Source organism: Pelmatolapia mariae, linkage group LG4, assembly GCF_036321145.2.
Source record: "Pelmatolapia mariae isolate MD_Pm_ZW linkage group LG4, Pm_UMD_F_2, whole genome shotgun sequence".
Lineage (NCBI taxonomy): Eukaryota > Metazoa > Chordata > Actinopteri > Cichliformes > Cichlidae > Pelmatolapia > Pelmatolapia mariae.
The window spans coordinates 25,519,673-25,547,205 of NC_086230.1; the positions used below are offsets into that span (position 1 = coordinate 25,519,673).

General features: G+C 40.3%; 2 protein-coding genes across 4 annotated transcripts; both read right to left on the reverse strand.

Annotated features, from left to right (window-relative positions):
- Positions 1 to 3,308: 3,308 nt before the first annotated feature.
- Positions 3,309 to 16,466, reverse strand: gper1 (G protein-coupled estrogen receptor 1). The gene is made up of 3 exons (XM_063472173.1): positions 16,358 to 16,466; positions 6,964 to 7,086; positions 3,309 to 5,797 (listed from the first exon to the last, which is right to left on the reverse strand). The coding sequence occupies exon 3, from the start codon at positions 5,363 to 5,365 to the stop codon at positions 4,301 to 4,303; it is 1,065 nt and encodes a 354-aa protein (XP_063328243.1). The 5' UTR covers positions 5,366 to 5,797; positions 6,964 to 7,086; positions 16,358 to 16,466; the 3' UTR covers positions 3,309 to 4,300.
- gpr146 (G protein-coupled receptor 146) lies at positions 13,304 to 25,538 on the reverse strand. 3 transcript variants are annotated; one of them, XM_063472175.1, is made up of 2 exons: positions 25,217 to 25,538; positions 13,304 to 17,589 (listed from the first exon to the last, which is right to left on the reverse strand). In XM_063472175.1, the coding sequence occupies exon 2, from the start codon at positions 17,546 to 17,548 to the stop codon at positions 16,547 to 16,549; it is 1,002 nt and encodes a 333-aa protein (XP_063328245.1). In that variant the 5' UTR covers positions 17,549 to 17,589; positions 25,217 to 25,538; the 3' UTR covers positions 13,304 to 16,546. The 3 variants fall into 3 exon arrangements, with proteins under 3 accessions (XP_063328245.1, XP_063328244.1, XP_063328246.1); XM_063472174.2 differs by lacking the exon at positions 25,217 to 25,538 and adding an exon at positions 18,007 to 18,293 and having other exon boundaries at positions 16,535 to 17,589; XM_063472176.2 differs by lacking the exon at positions 25,217 to 25,538 and adding an exon at positions 18,079 to 18,292 and having other exon boundaries at positions 16,535 to 17,589.
- Positions 25,539 to 27,533: the final 1,995 nt, after the last annotated feature.

Below are 27,533 nucleotides of genomic sequence, written 5' to 3' on the forward strand. Positions count from 1 at the left end.
CAGGTGCACCGAGTGCACTGCCTTATATTTATGCATAAGCTCCAGAGCATCCCGTTGTAATTACATTGACATGCCCCACCTATGCTAAGCTTACAGTTAGGCAATGTTGGGAATGTTTGTTATGTAAAAATAACATTTAAGGAGCGGAATCATATTTTTCAAGCATTATTTTTGGTATGCTTTAAGCAGCTCATGTTCATAGCAGAGGATAGATTCTTTTTAGATTTCAGCAATACGAATCCTACAACATACAGTAATGTGCAAAAATCTTGAGCCACCCAATATTTCTTTTATATTTTGCTAGGAAAATGAGAAATAGGTGCACAGCTTTATTGAAATGTGCAAACATGCATGGAAATACTGTACATAAAGCTAAAATAGAGTTAATAGAAATATTTTGAGCTTAAAAGTCAGTGTCTGGTATGACCACCTTTATTCTTCAACATAGCTGGAACTTTCTTAGACAAGCTTTCTTGTAGTTTCTTTAAGCAGTCTTCAGAAATAGGTCTCCAGGCTTCTTGAAGGACATTGTTATTATGCGTTACAATATAACGTACCTTGAGGAGACTGCTTTTGTGGTATATAAATAAAATTGAATTGAGTTGAATTGAATGTAATGCTCTTCTTTAGATGTTGGCTGCCTTTTGTTCTCTTCTCTGTCAAGATGATCCCACACTGCTTCAGTGTTGTAGTCTGCGCTCTGGGGAGGCCAATCCATGACTGATATTGTTCAATCGTTCCATGCTTTTACTGGATTATCAGTATGTTTGAGATCATTGTCATCCTTGAAAAATAAAGCCATTGCAAGTCAGATATTTTCTAGACAGCATTGCATGGTTGATCAAACTCTGACTGTGTTCATATTTCCATCACTTTTGGCACAATGTCAAACACCACTGGCTAGAATTCAGCCTCAAACCATGACAGAGCCTCCACCGTGCTTTACAAATAGCTGTCAACACCTCTTTCTCAATCTTCTCCATACATGCTGATGAAAAAACCAAACATTTTGAATTTGGAATTATCATTTCATGAGACCTGTTGCCACTATTTTTCAGTTCAGTTCTTGTGTAATACCTGGCATACCTCAGCCTTTTCTCCCTGTTTCCCTTCCTTGATAATGGCTTCTTGACAGCCACCCTTACTTGTCTGAGGCTTTGGCAAACAACAGATGGATCAACTGAAGGGTCAGATGCATCTCTCAGGTCCTCTGTCAGGTGTCTGCTGAATTTCCTCTTAATTCTTAAGGACAATACTTTGAGAGACTGTTCAGACTGAAGACACATTATTGGTTCATCCCTTCAGTTAGCTACCTTTTGAATTAGCTGCTATGAATGATTCATAAGTCTATGTTAAGACAAACAAAACAATTCTTCTGAAAATGGTCAGGTAAAAGCACTGGATTCAAATGACGTGGGAAAGAAGAAGAACTGTTAAAACCCTCCAGAAAGAGCAAAGAACTGTTGCTCAAGACCACTTTAAACAATTGCAATCGATTGTTTTTCCTTGGAAGCAAACTATGAAGAAATAAAGCAGATCTCCGTCTTAAGGAATGACCAAAAATTCAAACATTGGATAAGTCAATAGTATTTCATTCTGTTCTTTTATCAAATAGTTCTTGCTTATTGTGCAATTCAGAATTATCAAGAGGACGGACTGAATTTAGGCAGTGGAAAAGTCGCACCCTTTTCCCTTCTGTGACGTCAGCCACCACAACCCTTTAACCTTCCTCAGTAGTCTCAGCTGTTCACATAGTTCACTGAAAAGCTCTTCTCACAGTTGTGTGTGTTTATATGTGTACAGATGGGGTTTTTGCCTCTCCTTCAGGGCTCAACAAAGAGGGTCTTGGCTCTGGAGTCTAGGTGTTGCTTGTTTATATCAATGAACTTGACAGCCCTCATTGCATTATTACTTGCCTTTCTTCCTGTTTCTGTGCCCTCACGGCACTGTTAGAGCCGTGTGCCGTTTACAGAACATTATAAATCTTCAGATATGTCTACGTTCGTATAAAATTTCCAAGTATAAAATCTGTGCTTAATCTTTGTTAAGATTAACAGATTTATGGACATGTGTGAAAAGCAGAGCTTGTTGAATGGGGAAAGTGCAAAACAAAAAACAAAAACTAGCGTAATGGAAACACTAGTCGAGAGAATTTTTAGCATCATGCACTGCAAAAAGTTTAGCATTTTTTGCAGACGTCTAATAAACAATCACTGAAACAATACTCAGAGTAGCTTTCCCAGGCTGAGGGCCCGTTACAGCTGGAATAACAGTTTGTGGTTTGGACTCCTGTTTTTCCCAGTTACGCCATTATCTTTGGTCGCCTAATGCACACACACACACACGGCCTGCAGGCTGGCAATACACAGATTGTGTATAAAGATAACCTGGTTGTGATGGCAATTCCTGTATCCAGTATTCATAATGCATGATACTGTAAAATGTTTGCTTTTGTAAAAATGTAAATAACACTGTTAATATGCTTTGAACCATGTTATAATAAATTATAAAATATATGACTAGAAGTGCTTATGAAATTAAGAAGGAAGTGCAGTACTACACAAGAATTTACGACGTTGGTTACAGATCAACAAACAAATTATGACAGGTTTCATGCAACCTCTAATATAATGCCTCAGGGAGCATACAGTTGAAAATTTGTATACTGCACCTGCTAATTTGAATTAAATTAACCTGTGTGGTCAATATCTTAATGTTTATTATGTTCTGTCAAAATCATTTTATCAATTTACAGGCAGCTATATCGCAGTGATGGCCTCTAGGAACACAGTGAATCTGGAACAAGCACATGTCTGATTGGCCAAATTGTGTTACTGTCATTAGTTGTTTGATTCTACCTAAAAAAGAGAGGTTTTTACCTTGTAAATAAAATATGTGGATGCAGTATGAGAAGATGAAATGTTGTCTGTCAAAGCCTCTGTACTTAGAAATTAAGAATATATGTTAAAGAAAGCCTGAATGAAGCAGCTTTATGTTGTTAGCATTGAATGATATGTTTACTCAGTCTCCTGCTCTCCTGGCAAAAACAACACCTGCCTCTTTGCTTTACCATCATGCTAACAGGAACTGACAAGTGAGGTAATAACTGCAGCCATCTTTAAACCGAGCCCTGATCCTGATTCTGACATTGGATTCAATATAAATATGAGCACAAATGTTCTGCTTATCAATTAAGAAATAGAGGTTGTGTGTTAACTTCTATTTCCTGAAAGATCTACAAAATAATCTCAATATTTAAAACAGGTTTATTGATGCTATCAATAACTTTTACTTTCAGTTCATGGAAAAGTGGGACATCTTATTTATAACAATAAAGTAAATTTGTGAACATGTGTTTGCATGCTCCAGTGAATGTTTAAAGTGGACCTATTATGCTTTTCTTTGTTTTCTGTCATGTTAAACATGGCCAACATTTCAGATTGCTAAATCCATGTAAAAGTATGTAGATTTTCATCTACTTATAGCTCTTTATGAGGCTGGTTATACCAAATATGGCTGTCAGACATAGATCTGCAAATCTCTTGCTTGCGAGGGGCAGCTAATAAAGACTAGGTTGGCTTAAAGGAGCTACGTCTTTTTTTGCAGAGAGTTGAACTGAGGGGCTGAATGACCCCCAGTATGAGATAAATATGGATTATTTGGAGCTGTGAATCATGCAAAGTCACTCCAGTAGAGTAAAAACATAAAAATCTGGAGTTTTAAATAAGTTTAATAGGTCCACTTTCACTAAACATGGCAACATTTCAACAAAAGTAAAGAAAAAACTTAAAAGCAGAAATAAATAGGCACTGCATTGTCTTAGACAGGAAGAGAGCGAAGACGGTCACTAATTTAGTTCCAAATGCGGCCACATGATGGTGTGGATGTGTAGGCGTCCTTATGCTATATATAAATATATATCACACAGGGTGATATATTTATTATTATTATTATTATTATTATTAATCTTAATCTCACTTTGCCAGACTTTAAATAGCACATACCAACATCTTGCTTGTCATTCATTTTCTGATGCCACACAGAGAACTTAAGGAAAAGTAAATTTGGAGATTAGCATGAAATAGATTTTATATACTGTATTTGTGTGTTTGATATTTACTAAACACCTTGTTTTCCTTCTCATGGTGTAAATCCTTAATTTTTTTGTTCAGAAAGTGAGCAGGTTAACTGAGACACTGGCACAGCTATTGTATGAGGCAAAGCTAAATAACAGTTGAAGAAAACTGATACGTAACTTTGATTTGACGCAAGTTTGTGTAACTTTAGTAACTGTCTCTCTTCACACCTCTGACACCTCACCCCTGACAGGGAGGTGTAAATCAAGACCATGGTGGCAAAAGCGGTTCACGGCAGACCAGCTGGCCTTCTGCTTAATGAAGAGACGCAGCTTGTCCCTGAAGGTCTCTCCTAGAAAGCTGTAGATAATGGGGTTGAGGCAGCTGTTGGAGAAAGCTGCCAGATTAACAATGTGGCCTGTGAGCGGGTAGTCGTGCCACAGGGTGGTAGCAGTCCTCTGCGATGGGTCAGCTGTGCCCTGCAGTAGCTGAATGCTGATGAAGACGTTCTCTGGCAGCCAGCAGATGAAGAATACCAGAACCACCACCACAATCATGCGCAGGGCCTTCTGCCGCCGTGGCCACAGTCCACGGTGCTTCTGGGCCCTCATGAGAATTCGCCCAATCAGAGAGTAGCATAGACCAATGATGGAGAAGGGCACCAAAAAGCCAATGGTTACCTCCAGCCACTGAATCTCAAAGACATTGGCAAAACAGAAGTGCACCTCACCTCTGTGCTGGGTCTGCACAATAGTGAAGGGGAGAAGCGTGGCCAGGATGGAGGCCATCCAAATGAGGCCACAGCTGAGCTTGGCGTGCTGCATAGTCCTCAGTGGGTTGCTGCTCATGGAGCTAGCCAAGGCGATGTACCTGTCAAAGCTCATCCACGTGAGAAAAAAGATGCTGCTGTACATATTGACCTGCAGGAAAAGTGACATGAAGGTGCAGAGGACGGCGTAGTCGTAATACTTTTCATTCAGATTAAAGACCTCAATGAGAGAATCTGCCACCAGGATGAGGTCAGCTACAGCCAGGTTAACAAAGTAAAGATCGGGGATGGTCATCTTCTCTCTGTGGTTCAGGTTCACCACCAGGATTAAGATGTTACCAATAAATCCAATAGGAAAAAGGAGGATGGTATACAGGCAGGAAAGGAAGAGACCAACGATGTATGACTGGTACTTGTCTGAGTTTTCGCTCAAGTCTGTAGCATTGTATGGATATGAAGTGTTCAGTTGTTCCGTACTGTTTAAATATATCCAGACCCAAGAGGTTGTCTGCCCTTCCATACTGTCTGTGGTCGGCCCGTCCTAAATCATAAGCCACGTGTAAGTCACCTGTAGCTGCTACATCATTACACCACAGTAGTTCCCAGCTTTGCCTCTTCAAAGGGTGAATCATCTATGCTGTGACGGCATGCTGGCAGAAGTCAGGTGAGTGGAGAGAATCATTTATGGCTTCTTTGACCCCATGGTTACATCAAGTTTCATCTACCAAAAGATGTTTGATGCCGAACAGGAGCGCCTCCATGTCTTTAAATGGCCATTGGCCCTCGGCTTCTCCGATTCACATCACAAGTGCGGTCCTGAGATTAAAGGTTGGCTTTCTTTCTCCTCTTTTGAGTCATCTGATTTGAGTGCTGATTTGTCTCTTCAAGTCCACGTGTATCTCTATTCAGCAGGCTTTGACCCAAGATGTTAGTGCTGTGACACCTGAGCTGTCTGAACAAAAAAGCCCCCCCCAAAACAACAACATGAAAGATAATTAAGGGTAAAATCTTGGAAAAACAACATAAATCGTTATAATTATGATACAAATGAGATATATCAGGTACATAGCAGGTACTTAGGAATACTATCAAAAATAAAACATGAAAATTATACACCTGAAAAAGAAGATTTAGGGGAATAAATGAATAGCAACAACCAAATGTGCACATTAACATTCAAGCTTTAGACTTAAACAGATGCATTGAAATCCTTCTTTAAAATCCTCAACCAATCCGAACACCCTCAAACCGGTTTGTTCACACTGACTATTAATATAAGATCAATCCTGATTGTTAACAATTAATTTAAGATGAAAAAAATACATTTAATTCATTCTTAATCACTTTTTTGACACACACCAGTCAGTTTTGAGTGTGTTAAACATAAAATGTGTTTTTCTCTTCAGTGCCACATCTCAAGCTTTCCCTGGTGAAACGCAGAGTGTATTCTGTATGGCAAACTTGGCCTTTAACAAAAATTCTCAGCTCCCAGGATTTTATTCCCATCAGAGTAAACCCCTCTGCAATATTAATGCACTCTTGAGAGGCAAATATAATAAATTAATGTGTAGACTAGGAATCTCACAAAGCAATATGTGTACATTGTTTTTATATCCTTACTTTAAATGTCTCTGCTCTTTAAATGCATTGCACGTCATGATTATGTTGCTAATTAGACTTTTCTATTAAACATTTAGAGGCAGCACAAACCCCGAAATCTGATGGCAGCATTGATCAACAATTCACTTTATTCCTATATTTTTTCAGCAATCTAAATAATCTAAAAACTCTTAACATGGTTTTTTTTTCTCTGTCAAGGCGGAGAATTTTTGTAAAAATCATCTGACGATCATTGACATCTAAGAAATTTAATATATTACAGCTTTCTGAGTGATTACTCAAGTTGAAGACCTACTTAAGGATTACATAACTTGTGTAACTGCATTCACACGACATGAGAAAGCCCCATTCACATTGAAATTAACTGTAAATGATCAAATACATAGAGTAACCCCCACATGTGATGCGCTATTTTCGGTCTTTTTAAGACAAAATACATAAAATACATAAATCTCCAAACAGTACAAAGAATTTGGTGATAAAAAAAACCACACTTACATATAAATCTAGCATTTATTGCTCCTCCTTGCTTGCCTGGTGTAGAAGTCAGGGAGCCAGAGATTCGTATATCCCATGTCCAGGCTTCTCTTCTGCACCACCTGCTGTTTGGCCCAACCCTGTCTGGAAATGAGAGGAGGGTGGGAGAGACAGAGAGGCAAGAGATGATCTGTCACCCATAGTTTGTCAACATGCTTCATTTGATTATCTTACTCTTTCTCCTCCGACTTAGTGATTCCAAGGATCTGCCAAACATCTAAATCCTAAAATCCCAGATTTGAACTGGATGGGTGCTAAACTTTAAATCAAAGAAAAGTTGCATTTACCGTGGCATTTACCTGGACACAACCAGCTTGTGTTGTTATAGAAACCACTTATATTTTTTTTAAGTATTTGTTCACCTGGGTTGCCTCGCACTTAGTCCTAGGGCCAGTGGAAAAATACCGGTCATGACCTTGCTTTTCCATTAGTATGTTTGTATAATAAGTAAAGTATTGATTTTTTATGTACAACAAAAAACAGTGACGGTTGCTTATTCAATGCCCACGGTCAATACGACAATTACACTCAGATAAATCTTTAAAACACTGTGAGGTGTCACTTTCAATAAGTGGGAAACAAAACAGGCATTTTGCTACTGGCCAAGGTTTAACATCAGTATAATTTGTGCTAATTTATATTACACCTGAGACTATGGAGAGCTGTTGGATGTAGTGTTGGCTGATTTGGCATCTTCCTGACCACTCAGATGGATTAACCACAGATGCCTACAATTATTCCAGACATACAATAACCATGTGCTAAAACAGAGCTATTTACTGAGAAGACATCAATGTGAAATTAAATTATGCTGGAAAATATAATAGATAAAAGTATCCCAGTATAATTTATTGATGCCTTAAGCCTAAGCCTACTGTAATTAAGAGTAGGTATTCCCAAATGATCAGTTGCCAGCTGCAAAAAACAGTAGCTGCTACCGAAAACAATGATGTAATCTTATAATAAATGAACTCATTAAAGGGGACCTTATATAAGCATCCTGTGGTGGATGCTTATATTAACCTGATCCTGTAATTCCAAGTGTATAATATTTAATACATGAATTTTTAAAACCTCTATCGTCAGTGTGACTTCTATTCACTTGAAACACCTAAACAAACATTTTGCTGTCGCAAAAATGACATGACTTATAAATACAAATTTATACTTAATTATTTTCATTTGTCAGAAGGTTTAAAGAGCGATTTAGAAGATCCCTATGAGAAGACCATCGAGGCAACAGTTCACCCTAATGGGATAGGGTTACCCAATGGAGCCAGGCCCAGGGAGAGTGCCCGAGGGCGAGCGTCTGGTGGCCGGGCCTTAGTCCATGGGGCCCGGCCTGGCACAGCCCGAAAAAGGGACATGGGCCCATCTTCCTGCATGCCCACCATCCACAGGAGGCACTGTAGGGGTCGTGTGCATTGTGAGCTGGGGGGCAGCCTGGAGCGGAGGTCCTGGTGGACCAATCCCCGGCTACCAAGACTGGCCAAGGTTCAAACATTTCAGAAAATCTTTTTTTTATCATTTTGGTATCCCAGTAGCTGAAAATTCCACATAGAGGATTTGAATTGACCTAAGTATAATCCTATCCCTATCACTTGCAGTGACCTGTGAGCAAAAGGCTTGATGTAGAAATTATTTTTCTAATCTTGGCTTTATAATGTCATTAAACATCATAATATCTCAATATGAATTATACAAAAACACAATGGTAGAGTCTAAGGATAAAAATGTGGAACTATAAAAGAGCATAATAGCTCGCCTTCAAAAACAAAAACATCTAAGAAGGACTAAAGGAAGGAAAATTGATAATTCAGGCAAAAGCTTCCAAAAGACCAAACTTGACTGTAAAGTCCTCACAAGTTGGGAAGGTCGCTTCATTTAAAGACAGCCTGGGGAAGGCAGGGAGTTGGGGTCAAAGCTGCATCAGTGCTGGTAGGTATGGTGTTGAAGTTCCTTTGGTATTGCTGTGCGCCAGCCTAAGGGGTTTAAAAAAAGATGTGAGCAACAACAAAAAGCCTGTGGAGGTAGTGAATTTAAAGACAGGGAAGGTCAGAGGCGTCTGGACTTGAAGTTTGGACAGAACAACAACAATAAATGTTAGAATTGAAGAAACTGCAGCTAACACAAAAATAATGCCTAATGATGCTGAATGATTTTTTTTCTCGTAAATAAAGTGACGACAGGATTAGACAAAGAACAAACAAACAAACAAAAAATGAAACGAGCCGAAACCCGAGGACTTTGGACATATTAAATATGAGCATCCACCACTGTGAATTTATATTTGGCAGAAGATGAAGAAAAAACTATAAAAGATTCCCTTTAGAAAGGAAAAAAAGGGAAACACAGGATTAAAACTTAATCTGTTGTGTGTGGAGTTACTCACATAAAGCATTACAATCTTTACTGTGTTTTAATAATGTAAAAGACATAGCAGTATTATTGAAGAGACTTTTAAGGGACAACAGCAGCATGCAACAGCAGTATGTCGCAGAGCTTCATGTTCAAGGAGCTGTGTTTTGGCAGTGAGGATATGGTACAGCAGAGTAACAGTAGCAGTCTGAGGGAGCAGACAGGGTCAATACAGCAGCTGGAAGCCCTGCTGGTGCAAACAACTTTGGGGTTTTGACAGGAGAATGGACAACAGAGAGCTGTTTCTGTGGGTTACATAAAAGAGGATTTTAGCTGCGGTAGAAGGTCAGCGCAGCAGCACACACGAAGAAAGACGAGAGCAGCAAGTCCGAGAGGTCATGCAGTCAGCCAGATTGGTGTGATTGTTTTTTCCCCCAGCTACCCGAAATCTGAGTTATTCAGTCTGCATGACTTCACACAGATAAGGGGAAAGCGGGGATGCAGTGGTCAAATGTGCAAGTCAACAAAACCAAATTCATGATGACTGCTGAAGCACACTTAGTTGTATTTGTTTTAGTAGAGAACAAATACCTCACATATGCCATTCCCCACCAAAGCATGATAAAAAGCTGAAAAAGAAAAGGTGGGGAACTGACCGATTGTTGGATTTCTCTACAGTATGAAGCACTTCTGAGAAACAAATCAGGCTAAAGGTTAAATAAAGTCTGGGCCTCGTCTGGATAAGGTTTTTTGTTGCCTAGCATCCAGCAAGATCTTGCATGACTGAAAAGATATTGTGCGAGACACTAAAACTCACTTAAAAATGCTGCAGGAAATCTCTGTTTTACATATTTTTCTCTTTATTATACAGATAAAAAACAAATCATTATACCAGTTTTCGCCTTTTTCATTATCTGCATAACATAGAATTTCTATACTGTGCTTCAAATATATATTTCTGTCTTGTGGCTTTTCAACTGGACTTACAGTGTATGCTCAATGTTGTCAGAAAGGTGCAGTTCATGCTTATGTCCACTGGATGGCCCACTGGCATTAACAGTGATTGATGTTGGTGTAGGATGAGCAGTGGGTTACAGGAATCCGGTAAAAGTCTTCTGTGGTGTTTACAATGATTTATGAAAGTGTCTGAGTGTTTAAAAGTATTAAAGCAGGTCAGATGTTGATTTTTTTTTATTCTAAAAATAGACAGCAGGTCAACTAATGAAACTGATGGATAAATGCAAGATGAATCAAACATTTCTTTTGGTCTCATTTTTAAAAAATTGAGCCATAAAATTCTGTCATAACTACACAACATACTATTGTTATAACTCCTCTTTAAGAACTAGGCTAAATATGGAAGCAATACTATCAGTACAACCAGTGTTAATGGGAAGTTTTGGGGTTTAACTGCTTGTGGTTGGGGGAGTGAAAGTGGGAGGTCTGGAGGAGGGAGGGTACAGCACCCTCATCTGCCTCCACTTACTGGTCTGATGTGCTGCTGGCTCTATTCAGCATCTCCCACAGCCACAACCACAAACTCTGAATGGAACATCCTGCCTGAGTCCAGCTCCTCTGCACTGCTTCCAGGCCTATGTTTGATATTTAGCTGATGCTGGGATTTTTATTGTTAGTCTATTTTTTTTTTTTTCATTTCTGGAGATGAGAAGCAAAAAGAACAGGTTTGGCAATGGAGGAAGGGTGGGTTGAATTCAAAGCATCTGCCCCGGTGCACATGTTTCCCCAGAGCTGAAGTGATGCGGTGGGCTGAACATGAAGGTTCCTTCCTGAAGCTTTCTGGTCTGTTCTGAATTTATTATGGTGGGAGATTTCAAACGTGTCAAGGCCAGACCTTCCACCATGTGAAAGGAACCGTAGCCCTGTTATTCTGCCATTTATCAAGGACATGTTCACCATGTTCTTGATAAATTGCAATCTTTAGATTTGTTTTTTTGTACAACTGCTATCTTTTTGCTGTGCTCCTGCCTTTTCACTTCCTTTGCCCTATTTAATGTATTAACTCTTATTCTTTTACTATCATGTGGAGGGTTTTCCTGCCTGCAGTCAGACTTTTGCTCTCTCTTTCTTGTGGCTTGGTTGCTCTAGGAATTCAGGATTTGATGCCACTTCTTCCCCTTTTTCTGATCCCAGCGTGAGATACCTTCCTGAGAACTGTAACCTGTTTGGTCTTGCTCCTGCCTTTACATTATATAGCCCAGTTTTCATCCACATTAAGAAAAAAACAGCGGTGGGCTAAGGTTTGTGTGTGAAATGTGGATGAGTGCCAGATAAAACATTTCAAACCGCAAGCCAAATTCTCTGTCTTCATAGGTGGTCTCAGATACTGTGTGTAAGACCGAAGCCGACCCTCATACTTCTGGTCTGGCTGAACCTTTAAAGGAGAAAAACAACATTAAGACTAATGTAGCACATTACGAAATCTGTGCTATGTCAGCATTACTCCATTTCCAGACACATGCTGGTACACTTAAGAGCTTTTCCTGGTGCACTTAGCAAAATAAGGACGAAAGTGTGAAACTTGTAACCTGACACAATTCACACTTCACGCTTTGCTTTTATTCCAAGCAGATAATCCATACCAGATAATGTGTATGTGTAACTTTACAGTATATGGCAAAAAAAAGTAGTTTGACATTATTGGAAAATATCTTCTATATGCTTTCCTTAATGCACCTGCAGGCCTGGGGGAGTTGGTATCAAGTGCAACATGTTGCTGCACAGTTCCTTGAGGGCTTTTAGTTAGTGTGCAGTTGTTTGGGTTGTACGCGGTTTGTATGTTTCTTTGGACATAATCATGTGGGCTTGTAAACATGTCCAATTACCCTTTTGTAATCAGCTCGATGATAACAACACATATGAATAATCATCCCTGCGTGTATGACGAGTTTCCTGCTCTTTAAGAGTGACAAACAACTGACAAACTCAGTAACTGATGAGTGATGGTTTGTACTTTTTGAGTTAAAAAGCTCCGAGGAAGTTCAATCCTCAGAGATGGAAACAGCAGCCACAACAACCATGTTTTTTTCACTTCATTATCATATCATTTCCAGGTGCAGTGCACATAATTCAAGACCCCTTCCTCTTCCCACTGGAGATCTTATGTTTGCCTCTATATTTTGGTCTCTCAGGTATTATTAATCCACACACTGTTGTGCAATACAGTGTAACTGCTTTCTAACTGTAATATGAACATCATAACTGATTACTTCAGCCTGTTCAGATTTAACTGAAAAGTTGGGTGTTTATAGTGTGATTCTGCTAACTCACACACTTCTAGCTCTTACTTGCAGACAGAGGCGCAGCTCTAGTGTGTAGGGCATTGTTATTAGATGCCTACACAACATTGTTTTGTGACAGAGAATAGCAGCAGCCTCGGACTGTCAGACCCACAGAATGTTGGGAATGCTGCTATTTTCCCCAGCCTGTGTGTCCTGGTTAAAGGGTCCCTCCACAAACGATGTGGTGTTAGCCATGTGGTAAGCAGGAGGGGAGCTGTGGCATTGTTCACAATTGCTTTCACTGCAGCTTAGAAATACGGAACAACCTACACAACTTTCACAGTCCCCTCCCAGATCTGATAAAGGTCTTTGGGATTAAGTTGCAGACATGCACTCAGTCTTCCTTAAAAAAGAAAACAAGGCTTTTCACTCTATGCAGCCTTCATCATTAAAATGTGTAGTATCTGAATGCACAACATGTTGCCCCCCAAATGATGGGCTACAGGAGAAGACCACCCCAGGTGTCAGTCTTGGTCAGCTATAAAAGTGCACTGAGGCTTTTACACAGGCTCACGAAAATAAGACGAGCCTCGATTTTTGCTGTAACATTAAGATGGTAGGTTAAAAATGTGACATAAACAACATGAAAACATGTCGTTGAGTCTTTACTGTCAAGAATGAAGGCAGATTTGGATGTTCCAATGTGGTACAAGCACAGTGTAATTAATAAAGTGGCCAGTGAGTATATAAATGCCTACATCAGAGCTGATTCACTCATCCCATCATCTAATCAGGGGTACTACTGAGATTAGTGTCACTAATGAACAGCTCACATGCATATGCACCACCAGTCCACCAATAACCAACATCTCAACATGACTGTAACTTAGCTAACATCCACGTAAGCTCAGATCTATGGATTCAAAACACAAACATGTTCACTATTTAAAAATAATACAAACATCTGACAAACAGAAGCATTGTTCACATGACCGTACGAATGGTAAGATTTCACTGAGACAGGAAGGAGCGGTTATATCCATGTTAGTTTATTGTTTAATCAGTCTTTGACTCAGCCGACAGTAGAGTACTTACAGAATCTAAATATATCTCTCAGAAAATAATACTGTATTTTTTCAAAGAGCACGGTGTCCTCCTGCAAGACTTTTACATACAATATATACAAATCATTTTGTACTATACATATACACTTGTATACACAGTCACAAAAGCATAACATCTGAATGTGGATTCATCTGGATGTTTGAGGTTTGGTTGTTCAAATAACTAAAATGTATCTGTACTTGTTCAACATACAAGAACTCTTAGGGCTGTTTCTTTGCGCTGACGTGAGGTTTTGGCTGCCTCTGAAATAATAAACCATTCTCAGACACGAGCAGCCATCTGAGTTAGGTGTGATTCGAGCTTTGATCACGCTTTAGTTTCTAGTTGTGAACATCACGCAATCACTCCATGTAGTGACCGCTGATCATTAATTCTGCCAAGGAATTGGGGTTGGATAGTTAAAAAACATTAAAAAAAAACCCAGACTAATGGATGAAATTACAGCAGTGGTTAAAGAAAACTGATCAGGCAAAGTTGGGCAGCACATGCACACATCATCTTCAAGCAATTCAGAAAAACTTGATGGTATTTTGAAGCAAAACAGTGCAGTTATTTAGCTACTGGAATCTCTACATGATTGTCATTCTCTTAGTGTCGTTTGGTGCAGCTTCAGGTCTTATGCTAAACAAGATTAATTATGAGCACCCTCTGTTTGGATATCTTTTCATAACACTCACATGCAGTTGATAGTATATCACATGAACTGCATAAGCACATACAAGTTGTGCCTGTTCAATATAAGTATGTTTTTCGGAGGAATGAACTTATAATTACAAAACGTAGCATAGAAAATACAATTTCTATGCTACGTTTAACAAAAAAAAAGGACTTTTAGAAATTCAGTCCAGTGTTTGCTCTTCATTCCTAAATGCTCAGTTCACATTAGGACACTGAACTGAGTGCAAATAATGATTAACTGTGCCAAAAACCATCCATTCAAGGATTTTGTGGGGCAGCACATAATGCGTTTTAGTTGAATACTATTTCCCACTGACCGAATCCATATGCATGTAATGAGGGCAGCGCATGAAATGCTTGGAAAAATAGAGAGAGTGTGTACGTGACTTTGTTATAATCTTGACAGCAAAAAAAGGGTCAAACCTGTTAGTACATCTGGCATTCCTTCACATTTTACAGCAAAAGCGCACTCGCCCAAATACTTCAAACATTTCAGCTCAGCTTTGGGTCATTAACAGAGTTAATGTGTGCTTGAAGGTGTAAATTAAAACTGAATACAAACATACGATTCATATCAGAGCGCGCCCGTCTCCATTTAACTTCGAGTGGACGCCCCACCTTGCTGGTGTATCATTTCACAGGCTGATTAACAAACTGGCCCTTTAATTCAATATGCAAACTAATGCAGTGAAGCAGCAGACCGAATGCTAGAACGTGTTTTTAGTTCTGATAGCTGGGATTTATCGCCATCAGATTGTTCTGTTCACCGTTTACCATGGCAGGCAAGGAAGCAAAGCAGCTTTGATAATAATGTGCATATTACCTTAATGCATGTGAGCAGCATTACAGTTCAAACTCTTCTGTATCGTACACACTGCTTCCAGGTGCTTATCAAGTGGGCTTTTCATATGTTTAAGAAGGTTTTTGATACTGTTAGTGTGCAAAAACCTCACAGCCAGTCATGAGTCTTGTGGCCTGTGCATGACAACCCCTCAGGGCTCTTTCTGTGACCCTGTGTGGGCTTCACTGACCCTAAGTGAGTCTCTGGGTGTATAATTCCTGCAGAAATAGATCAAAAGTTAACAGAACACTGGCTGTCAGCTCAGCTTAATGAGTGGATTTCAAACTGTTTGTGGTTATCAGGTAAGGTTATAATCAGCAGAGATCACACGAGGTATACCGGTTATGTCTGAACCCTGAATACAAGCTTTACGTGAGTGTTCCATTTAGTTCTGTGTGATTTCAAAGTGGTGTAGATGTGTGTGTGTGTGTGTCTGTATATATATAGTGGAGCTTGACAAATGTAAAAATAATCTCTTTGTATGTTTGAGTGGATCAAAACTTCAGAATACAATCTTTAAAATTAAAATGGGAACATATCTTAATATCAGTACTTGGTTCTAGCCACAGGGTAGTACTGGTGTGCATCCAAGACACACTTAATATTGTACTCCACCTTCAACATGTGAAGATTATTTAATCTGATAATCAAAACAAATTAAAGCAGAAGGAAAACTGAGTTCAAATAAAAGAAATGGCCGAGGCTTATAGTTTGAGGGCGGTAAACAATGATTTCCACTGGCACGCACACCGTTCATTAGTGGCGGTTGCTTATGGGTATACCAGCCACCATCATTGCAGGGGTGGAGAGGGTTCTGTTAAAAAACTAAGTAACTTGGCTGCATTTGATAATTAAATTTTTATAGCTTATTGGATCTGCTTGTGTGTTAGAGGTGAAATGTAGGCACAAAAACCACACCCACTCCCAAAGGAGGACGCGGAAAAACTGGATTTTTTGTTGTGAAACTCTGTCCTCAGTAGTTATTGGATGATTGTTCCCAATTTACTACCCTTAAACTAGAAGCCTGAGCTTCTTGGTGGAGAAATGTATTAAAAAAAATTAACACACAAACAAACAAAAAAACAGCACTTAGTGGTTTTTGTTTGCATTGTACCTTCATTGCAGAACTAGATAGATCAGATTAAAATCCGGGAAGGTGACAGGAAATTCCAGAGTTAGCTACGTTGCTCTCAAAACAGTCCGGGGTTGTGAGAGACCCCCGTCAGATACTGGCGCTATAGAGGGGAGATAAGTGCTGGCTAGGCCGAGAAGTGGGAAATGCAAGCAAGGGAGGTGGGGGATCTCACGTCACCACTTGCTGTACTGTTGAGCGTTCACGAGGGCAGGACTGGTCTCTGCAATGCAGCCTCCTGAGCAGCCGCTGGAGCTTGTTGGAGAAGTTTTTGTTCATCTGCCTGTACATAAGAGGCATTGCAAAGCTGCTGGAGAATGCCAACAGTTTAGATACGCATCTCAAGAAATAATAGGTAGGTAAGTAACGTGCACTGCTAATGTATCCTGGTGCAACAACTACAGTATGTACTAAAAGAGTCATGTAGTACGGAGTCCACAGTACGAACTGCACACAGACTGAAGCTAGCAGCAACCTGTGTATGGAAGGGTCCAAGCGAGCAGAGTCCTGATCCAATGGTGTAGATTCCTTCCTGATGCGCAGAATGAGCACAAAAGCGTAAAGCACAGCCAGGGCGGGCACCACGTAGCCGATGAACATCATGATCGAGTCCGCTGCCTCCTTGTTCTGCATTTTGGAGCATTCGACCATCTTGGTGGAGATGTGGTTACACACATAGAAGAGCAGCGAGGAGAAGCTCGTGAGCACTGCGCCGCCCCAGATAAACCCGCACACGTGTTTGGTGTTATACACACTCGACATGTACGTGCGAGGCAGCGCGCGCTCTATGTAGTAGTCCAGACTGAGCAGCGTGGTGGAATACATGATAACCAGAGATGAGATGTTGAAGAGGATGAGTAGGGTGATGTAAACCTCATTGTTATACTCCCACACATGCCAGCGGGTGAAGGTGGAGCTCAGCAGCTCCACAGGCGCCACCAGGTTGAGCACGAGACCCGCAATGGCCATGTTGACAAAATAGACATCAGGCATGGTCATGGACACCTTGTTTGAGAGGTTGACCACGACCAGCAGCACATTGTAGCACAGGCCCAGTGGGAAACACACCAGGAGGTAGATGAGGGAGAGGATTGAGAGGATGAGGCCAAAGTCCCGGCAGAGCCGGAAGTCCACGCTGGTGTCCGTCTCATTGTAAACCATGCAGATCCACATCGCTGGGCTCTGACACGGATCAAGCACTCTCAACAGGTCGACTGTGGACAGAGTCAAGGAGAAAAGTCATTAATGAGATATGTGTATGATAAAGGTAAAAATAACATAGAATTCTTGGTAGATTCATTAAACTCTTAAGCTTTGCTATAAGGATTAGTTTACCATTCTTCTCAAAAACCATAAAGTTCACAACATCCTAAAGTTTGTGTGGCTTTTGTTTTCTTTTTGTTTGTTTAACATATATGAATTTCCCTCGTCACGTGCTTCCACTGTCAGAAGCTGGAGGTAATGCACCTACACGCCTTTTGCCAACTGCCACTGTACAAACAGGACAAACACGCAAAGCCTGAGGTTAATAACCGTTAAAGAGTAATGTTTGGAATTCCTTTGAATAATAAACCCAAACACGGTGCAGTGCAAATTAGAACAGATAAAGATAAAGCGTGCCATAAATTTACCACAACTATGCAGAGTCATCAGAGAGCGGTTTAGGACTGAATCCGAGCTTCGAATAACAATCGAACAGTTACCAGAGAAAGCTGAATAGCACGTTTGCTATTTGAACTCTCCATCATTTTCAAACAGAGCAAATCATTAAGTGGCTTCTTGTGCCCTTTGAATCAGGGCATTGTAATCCTGAAAAAAGACGACTCTAGTGACACACAGGGAACAGTGAAGGACCTCTGAAATGCTAATGATGGTGGCCACCAATGAGGGCATAAGTGGTGAGCCAATTAACAGCTTAAACAGGAAACATATTAGCCAATCCTGTTGGAGTAGAAGGGTTACAGTAGAAGAAGAACAGTAACTCCTTCTCACTCGTGATGCATGTGTACCGGTAATACAGCTTTCAAGAGGAAGAAGCTTTTAAAACCTTCTCTTCCTGGGATCTGACTGTCGATTATAAACATTTTATTTTTATGTCCCAGTGACGTTAAAGTGACAGTCATTCTCTTTTCCCCATTCATTTAGATAAGGGCTTTAAAATAACAACCCAGACATGAGTCGAAATAACAGGCAAGTCGACAGACTTTCTTTTAGAGGGGCTTTGATGACGACCATCGTGACACAAATGTTTCATTATAGGATAAAAACAGTCATTGTATTTTGTCTTGCAAAGGGATTTCCCTCTTAAGGGGCACAGACATAGGAAGAGCCAAGCAGTGACAATAACATGTCAATGAATTCAGCAGCTTGTGGTGACGGTGGGGAAAAATAACCACTGGTGACACAAAGGGGGCGAATATTGAGGTAAATGTACCTCACCTTTAGGTGAGAGACTGAAGCAACAATCAGTGGAAGTAAAGGATACAGCTGTTGACATATGACTAAATACATTAGTGGATTACCTAGGCAACCGTCAGAGGTAAATCCCTTTATATGCGGACTGGGCTTTAGGGAACAAGTGCACCTAAACAATGTGCACAACGAAATACGCTCAACAGCTTAAGGGAGCCAGTGAGTTCAGGCTTTTCCTTTAATTTGTCATCTATGCGTATACAGTAGTATATATGACTGTAAAACATTTTAAAACTTATTTTTAACATCACCCAAAACTATCTTTATTTTATGTCATATTTATGGATTTTATGAAAAGGTCTCTGAGTTCTGCTTGATATTATGAAAATGATTTGTTTTTTAAGCAAGGCCACGACACAAAAACACGTCCACCACGTCTCGCCTATTATGCCACGGGTAACACTGTTAATTTCACTTCACTGCATCTGACTGACTGAATACAAACGCCTCACAATATGTTTGATTTGCTAGCTCAGCCTCAAAAACCCACCATTTCTCCTCACTGGCCAGAGCAAATGAGGCCTTTGTTCTGGCGGAAGAATACAAAACTGCATTTGTTTGACACCTTGGCAAGCCGTCTCTCCCTCGCTCTGCCTCGGCCTCCTCGTTCTCCCTCCTACAGTTGCATGCAAGAGCGCCGCTGACTGTGCAGAGCTGCCCTTATATTTTTCATTCACATGCAGCATGATAAAGAAGAACATTTCACAGACAGCTTTGGTGCCGAGTCAAAGGCATTTATCTTCCGTTCAAAGTTACTGCCAAGCTGCCTGGGGGCTGGGCAGGCGGCGATGGGTAGATTTATAAAGAGTGAAATGTGAAGCAGGCTTCAGTGAAGGGTCAGCGAAGAACGAGGTGTAGGTTGGAGTTCAGGACAAGGTCAAAAAACAAAGGAAAGGGGGAGACAGCGTAGACGTCAGGAACATTTAGGAGCGAAGCTGATGGGTCTGGATGATTTAGATGTTTCCTTACAAAATTAACTGGGGTAATTCTTAGGAAGATTATTATTATAAGCGAAAGTAAGTAACTCAGGTCCCACAATATTTCCTTTCCTCAGAACTAAATTGACAGATATGTTTCCACATGTCTGGCTTCACTTGCAAAACTGCTTTTGGGAAGGGACGATAACATTTTTACATGGAAACAGTACGCCCGCTAATCTGTGCAGAATTTTCTGTAAATTTTCTCCACGAGAACACCCTGAAACAAAGTGTAGGAAGGTGGTTTTGTTTTCAGGGGGATGAGTAACGATGGCAGTAAAGGAGAAACATTCTTCTGTGTGCTTACGTAACACCACTACAGAGAGGCTGTTTTGGCCTTAAGCCTCTCACACACACACAAATACACTCAGTCTCTCCTCTGTGCTGCTCCAATTGGCTGCAATGGGGCTGTAGTGGGGGCTGGAGCACAGAGACGGACAAGAAGTGGATCGGGAGGAGGGCAATCTTCACCGAGTCGGGAGCACTGGTCAGCCCACTTGTAAACACTGCTCTCAAACACCGGCAGCTTGGTGACTCATTGACGAAAGCAGACCTTGAAAAAAAAGCACACTATAACCAGTGCTCCTCTTTTCATCGATTCGTGCTAAACCCCCCTCACCACCACCACCACAATGCTTCCATATACTAAGAAGTACAGTAAGCTTATTCACCCTTTACTTCCTCCCACAACCTTTCATCACTTACAGAGAAAATGACTTAAGGGGAAGTTTGTGATTATTAAAGAGGACTCACTGCAATGTGGCTGGCAGTCCTCATTAATTAGCACCTGCTGTATACAGACATTTCTAACTCCCTGTCATTAACACATTGGCTCACTCTACAGCTTCTGATAGCTGCAGGAGTTGTTAAAAAAAGAGGGCAACTGTTCTCTCTCGTATGTATGACTCAAACATTTGCACTTTGCGTAGGTTTCTAATTTATTTCTATCTAATTATCTTATATTTGTGAATATCTCATTAAAAAAAGTCTATTATGCTTGAGAACGTGAATCCCAAGTTAAGAAAATAGGTTAAAAGTATAATTCTGTAACACTGCTGGTGAGTTTTCTTTGCATTTCCCTTAAAACCATCTGTGGGATGCCAAAAACCCTCAGGAAAAACCCTGATACGCATCTCAGTTTATTCCCCTGACACTCTTCTCATCCAAAGGAGTGCTCATCGGGCCAAAAGCAGAACTTAGTTTGCTTTTCAAGAACAAATTTAGTGACCAGTACTCCCCCCATGAGGACAAAGTCGTGCTTTCCTGTTGCGGGTACATAGATGGTGGGAATCACAAAGTCACTCAGGATGCAGTGCTGCTCAACAGCTCCAGAAGAAAAAGCCCCATTAATAATCTCCATAGGGAATCTGAGTCGTATTGTTGTAACCCTCCAAAGCAGTGTTAATATGAGCTGTCTGCTGTTGTTGTGGAAACCCACTTACAGAATCTGCATGTTTGATTAAAATATCGATATCTGACAGCGGCATATCAATAATTGCATTGCGAGAGGAAGCAATGCTGCCGTATTGATATTTTTCTCCACTTACAGGTCGCATTTTCTCTCTGCTTCTATTCTTTTTGAACAGTAGGAAAAAGGCTGTACGTCACGTGAGAGAAAAAATAACGGGACCGTTCATGCTTGCTGTTATCGCCTTCGTGAATGATAACAGTAACAGTAACAGCCTTTTTGCCATTGTGGTGCAATTGGCGTGACCATGTTGGAGACACGATTTCACGATCGTGTTGGTCTCAACCGCCATTTCAGTGATATGTCAGTGCAGAAAGTCACAGATGATATACACAGAGAGACACTGCAACAGCTTGGAAAAAAATGAGACTTTCTGGAGAAAACTCTGTGACTCCTTTGCTTCCTGTTTTGACTTTTTCCAGCATTGATGCTGAGGTTTGTTTGTTTTTTCTGAGCTCTGACACCTGGTATGCAGAAGACGACTGCACACCTCAAAACCCAGACAGTGACCATAAGCAAAGCTTTAGAGGGATCGCACTGAAAATGCACAGTAAAACAACCATTGCTGATTTTGTCAGACAATATTATGCATTAAAAAATATGACCAAAAGACATGCATTGTCTTAATTACCAATCCAATCTTACAAACAACCAATGTAGTGCAGAGTATATCAGAGTTGCATTATTAATATTATTTCTGCAAAGATGAATCTTTAAAAAGGCCAAAAGCAAAAAATAAATAAATGAGTAAAACCTGAATAAGCAGGAATAGAAATTAAACCATAAAAATAAAATAAAAACACACAACAAAGCAGGGTGTGTTATGCTGGTATAGCGTTAATAGAAATAATATCGTACATGAAATAATGACCTGCTATGTAAAATTGGAAAAGCCCACATTCTAATGGGTGTTTTTGTATAATCCTTTTGGACTGCTCGTTGTTTACCATAAGCATTCATTCACTCTAGGCAACAACCACTCATGTCGTGAAAGTCAGTGCACTTTAGCTCTGCGCGTTTTGCCAGCAGCCCACGATAATGAAATCTCTAGTTTTCTACTCAGCTGAGTGAAAAACAAGCAAGGTGTAAGAAAACGTCCACCCCTGACTCGGAGGCGGAACAGCTTCATGCTGCATGATCCACGTCTGTTTTGATTCAGTGTAATGAGGGCGATTTCATTTTCTAGCCCATTTTGGAGCCTGTCAAGGCTACAGCTGGAGGTGGCGTTGTTGGGGTTGAGTGAAGGTCAGAGAGAGACACTACACCCAGCTGTTATTACGACACGAGTGCTGTCAGAGCAGTTGTGGTCAGGGCTAAGCTCATGCAGTCATTGAAGTATGCATATTATCTTTTATTAATTTCCAAGGAGAATGGTAATTTGTCAGTTTATTTTCCTTTCATACGGTTGTTGAATAAAGCCTTTCAAGGACCGTTCCTTAGAGAACATGCCCATCACGGTTCCCTTCTTTTATGCTACATTAATTATGAGCTGTGCTAACAGGAGATATAACTATTCATTCATTTACATCTACTGCTACAAGCATGCAAACCAGGAGAGAGCTCTATAGCCTAAGCTGAAAACTCTTGAACGTGACTTTGACTGCAGTTGTACACTTGGTTAAACCTTGTCTGAACTTTTTGCACTACGCCATGTCAAAAGCGGTTAAGTTTAATATCCCCAGAGGGGGCAGCCCTGCTTCGGCATGCTTCGGCCCCACCAAACACGATCGTGTAACAGTGACGCCCACGTGCTTGACGTCTCAGCGTTCTGAAGCCAGATATCACTGCCTGATGGGAGCAGTGTGACATACTGGGCCCACACCCCTCGTATATCCTTACTGGAATTTACAGGCCCTTCTCAGAAAGCTGCGAGTGATGTCACATGATTTTGTAGCCATGTCTACAGCAACACAGCAGCAGCAGAATGTACTACAGCCAGAAAATAAGATTACGCCATTCATTTTTGCACGTTTTTGTGCAGGGGTGTTTCCGGGGCTTTTTCAAACGGCTGTCCACGGGACAGAAATCATAACATTTGATTATAAATAAACAGTGTAGAAAATTGGCTTTGAATATATTTGACATCACTTTAGATTGTTTTGCATGGAATATTTGTTTTCCAAGTATTTAGACTGTTAAAAATATATAAAAAATATGCTTCAAGTATCTAAAATTAAAGCAAGCGTTATTCTTATCATCATATATATGATATTATTGAATCATAACTAGTGATTTATTAATGTGGACATTGGTTTATTGTTATGTATGTATTGTATAACTACAGCGTTGATATAAAATGGTAGATTAGGTACAATCTTTATATTCAAAATAACCCACACTCTGAGGGGTGGCCATCACCCCAGTGGACTCGCCTCAGATATTGTGGCTATGCAGCACTATCAGACGTGACAGGTGACACAATATAGCACTTAAGTTACTTTAATAACCCACAAATCTACAAAGTAACTTATTGCAACTTATAAGATACCTTGTTTTTCTTTCTCTACATTTAGCAAATGAAGAACAATAATGTGTCAATGTTAATTAAAATCCTAGCATTCCAATTCAAGCCCTGGGGAAAGGTTCTATGCACAAATTGTACAAATTGTTATCAGTTTTTGTACAGTGGAGGCAAAATAGCTTGAGTCTGAAAGCTTTTAAACTGCACATTTTCCTGCAAACGATAGAGATCTGCTCCCTTTATTAATGAGCGCATCACTGATGCTTTAATGGATTATCTACTTCACAAGGGGTGTCAAACATCATCTGATTATCTTTGAGGAAACAGTAGTTCCTCTTATTGAGTTCTAGTGTAACACAGTCTGGTCAAACATAGGTCAGTCTCAGTCTCAGCAGCCTTCCCGGCTTCTTTTCCGGCAACTTGCTGAACTGTCAACGGCTTCAACAAAATCAAGAGTTCAATGGTCAGCACAAAGCAGGCTTACTGTCATTAAGCCACAGCCACACACGCCCAGTTCCCCTCCGGTCACATGGATGAAGTTGATGACAACAAGTGCAAAGACCGAGTCTTAAGAAGCATTTCATTTGGGTGACAAGCACTACTGACTAGTGGCTAGAGCTACTTCGCAATGAAGTGGCACCCATTTGAAAATGAATGATAAAATATAGTAATTACCAGTAATAACCTTCCTGCATCTGCTAAAAGCAATGATGAAGTAAGAAAAGGACTGAAGTAGGTAAAGCAAAGACACACGATCTGTCAAAACAAACCCAAAGTTTGGTGTAAAACCTCGTTAAAATTAAGATTAAGACTATTTTTTGTGTGTATCTTAATGGTTTAGCACTACAAGACTGTATATGTGTAGGCATGGATATAAGAGAGCGCATTCAGACCTAGGTAACAAAGCTGTGCTCATGTTGCAGCTTGTCATAACATACATATTCCTCACAGTTAACAGAGCCACTAGTTTTAGCTCCCAACAGAAGGTATCAACAACAGATTGGAAATGATTATTCATATAAAGAGCAGATTACCTGAGAGGCCTTTTGATCAAAATGCTACAACTTTTTTCTCCCCTGCACCTCAGAAAGCTGATCCCGTGAGAAACCTCCTCGTCAGGTGTTGTTTTCAAATACAAGCCCGTCGCTGAAATTGTGGAACTTCTGGAGCTGAACAAAGCTAAGAAAACACCAGCTAATGGAGTTGGAGGGGGGGTTTATTTATTTTTCTTCACGCCGTGTCATTACACTTGACCAGGCAGATGAAAGCGAGGATAGCTGTCACGACTTTACCATTATTTATTCCACCCCCTTTCTTTGTTGGCACAACTGCGACTACTCACTCTCGCATCTAGTCATCCCCAGTGGTGCAAATTCACTTCTTCCCACTTTCAGGTGAAAGCCAGAAACCGATACCTTTCGCATTTGTCGAGATGAAACAATGGAAACGAGAAGAGAACTCACCACAAACGTATAGGCTTGGATCGGTGACAACCCTATGGAGGCATTGGGTTTTGATGTAGCATTTCCACTCTCATTTCTCAGTCGTTTCATTTGGGTATAAAAAAAAAGACTTGCGCTCGTGAAAACTAAAACAGCGGGAGGGAAAAAAAAACACGTTTTAGTGGATTTCAGTTGTTTCGCTCCGCATCTATCAACTTTTCGGACGAGGCTGGATCTGAAAAGGGGCCGACCGTTACAGGCATTACTACTGCTGGAGTGCTGCTGAGCTCTACAGTGTGTACACACGTGACCCTCCCCCACTGTCTCCTCACTCCGCTCCCCGCTGCTGCTGCTGCCGCCGCTCCATGGTCGCGAGGCCCGAGTGGCCGTTCTGTGCTCTGATTGGATGGAGGACAGGGAGGTGGGGCGCGAGGGAAACCCACACACACACACACACAAACTCGTGTTTTCATCACTTTAGAGGACATTACTTTGATTTATGTTTGTTTCCTGGAGTCCTGTCTTAACGTTCAACTTAATCCAAACCTTATCCAAACCTCAAGCCAAGCCTTCATACTAAAATCAATTACGAACGTTTGGTGGACTTTCTTTTTTATACCCTCCAAAAAGGAGTCCAATGAATCTCCAGGACATCATGGTGCAAAATATACACAGTAACTCGTAATTCATCAGAAGAATGGCGTAATACACAGCCTGATTTGTTATGGACTTCTCTGTGAATGGCGAAATCTCAAAACATTCATCATGAATCAATAGAACATTTTTGTAGCAGTCTGTACCCCCATTTTGTTTTGCTTAACTCCAACCAGAAACTTAACCCTTTTATGCAATGCTTAATTTTAACCATCCAATCAACCTAATCCTACCTAAACCTACTCCCAACATAACTAGTTGTCCCTAACTTACCTAACCTCTACCTTAACTTACTTACCTGTTCAAAACAACATGAAAAAAAAATATACAGGTAACCTAAACTAAGGTAACTAGTTAAAAAAAAGAACCTGGTCCAAGTTTTGTCACAGGACAGGCAAAGTGCTTTTGTGATGATGCACGCACAAAATAAGCATGCATTCCTCCTCCTCTACATTCCACACATTAGTTTGTAACAGGATCACTGGGCGGCATTATTTTTAGATTAGTTTTTGGGATGAAAGACAAAACAGCTACCAATGTTATGTTTTTCTGAGATGTAGTACCCTGTCTGAGCAAAGTATTTTTGAACTTTAAATGCATGGGTCTGTTACTTAAGCTGTATTTCCCAGTTTGGTTTATTGTCTCACCACAATCTAAAACAATCCAGCTCATTGTTTTAAAAGATGTGTTTTTTAAAGGCCAAAGGACCCCTAACCATAACCTAATTTAATGTTGGGTTCAGACAACCCAATGATGGTAAGTCGATTGGTCTGGGATCAGTGTATAATCTGTCAAAGACATCAGGTTGTGAAAGAATAGGGCAAAAGCTGAGTTTGTATTCTTGAAACTCTGGGGTACAAAGAAAGTTTCTAAACCTCCTTTCCAACTAAATGTTGCAAGTTGCATGACTTGCATGACTCTTAAACTCTTAAAGTGATTCAAAAGCTTTGACATGCAACATTTTTAGGAGCTCTTGCTCAATTCATTTCAATCAGAACTGGTAGTTGCGCCAGTTTCATTAATGCTAGAAACTTATTTGAATTTGGCCTTCAACACCATTACTGACCTTCATAACACCTGCAAAGTTCGAAGTGGCTTTGGTGTTTCTCCAGCTGATTAAACAGTAACTGTTGAGCGCAACACCAGAAACAATTGAAGTCTTGATAGGGGTGAAGACAGATGCCTGTATATACAATTTCTGCTGTGGCTTTGTATGATTCCTGAGAATAGTATTGTGTTCAAACTGAGGATTTAATACATTTTGACACATTTTTACAAACTAAAGAGAAAATTAAATGAGAACGTAATGATAACGTTCTGTTTATGTTCTCTTTAATGAAGATGAAATGCAATGCTCCCGTCTTCCAGAAAGGAAGAAAACAAACGTTACATTCATAACCCCGAAGGTAGCGTACGAGTGGATTTCTACTTTCTTACACACACGAGGAAGAAATTGGAATATGACAAAGCTTATAATCAGCTTGGGGAAACATTACAATAAATGCAGTACAATAAAAATCATTTGCATTGTCCTGCTGAATGGACTCTGAAAAAGCAGCGGGAGTTTGGTTAAGGAGATTAAGCATTATAATGCAAATTGTTTACAGTTTAAAGCAGAAATCAGGATTATGAGACATGTCAGTAACATAAAAAGTAACACTATAGGATTATTGCAACTAATAGC

Coding starts and splice junctions, on each gene's coding strand:
- gper1 (XM_063472173.1), bottom strand. CDS start 5,365: ATGGAAGGGCAGACAACCTCTTGGGTCTGGATATATTTAAACAGTACG.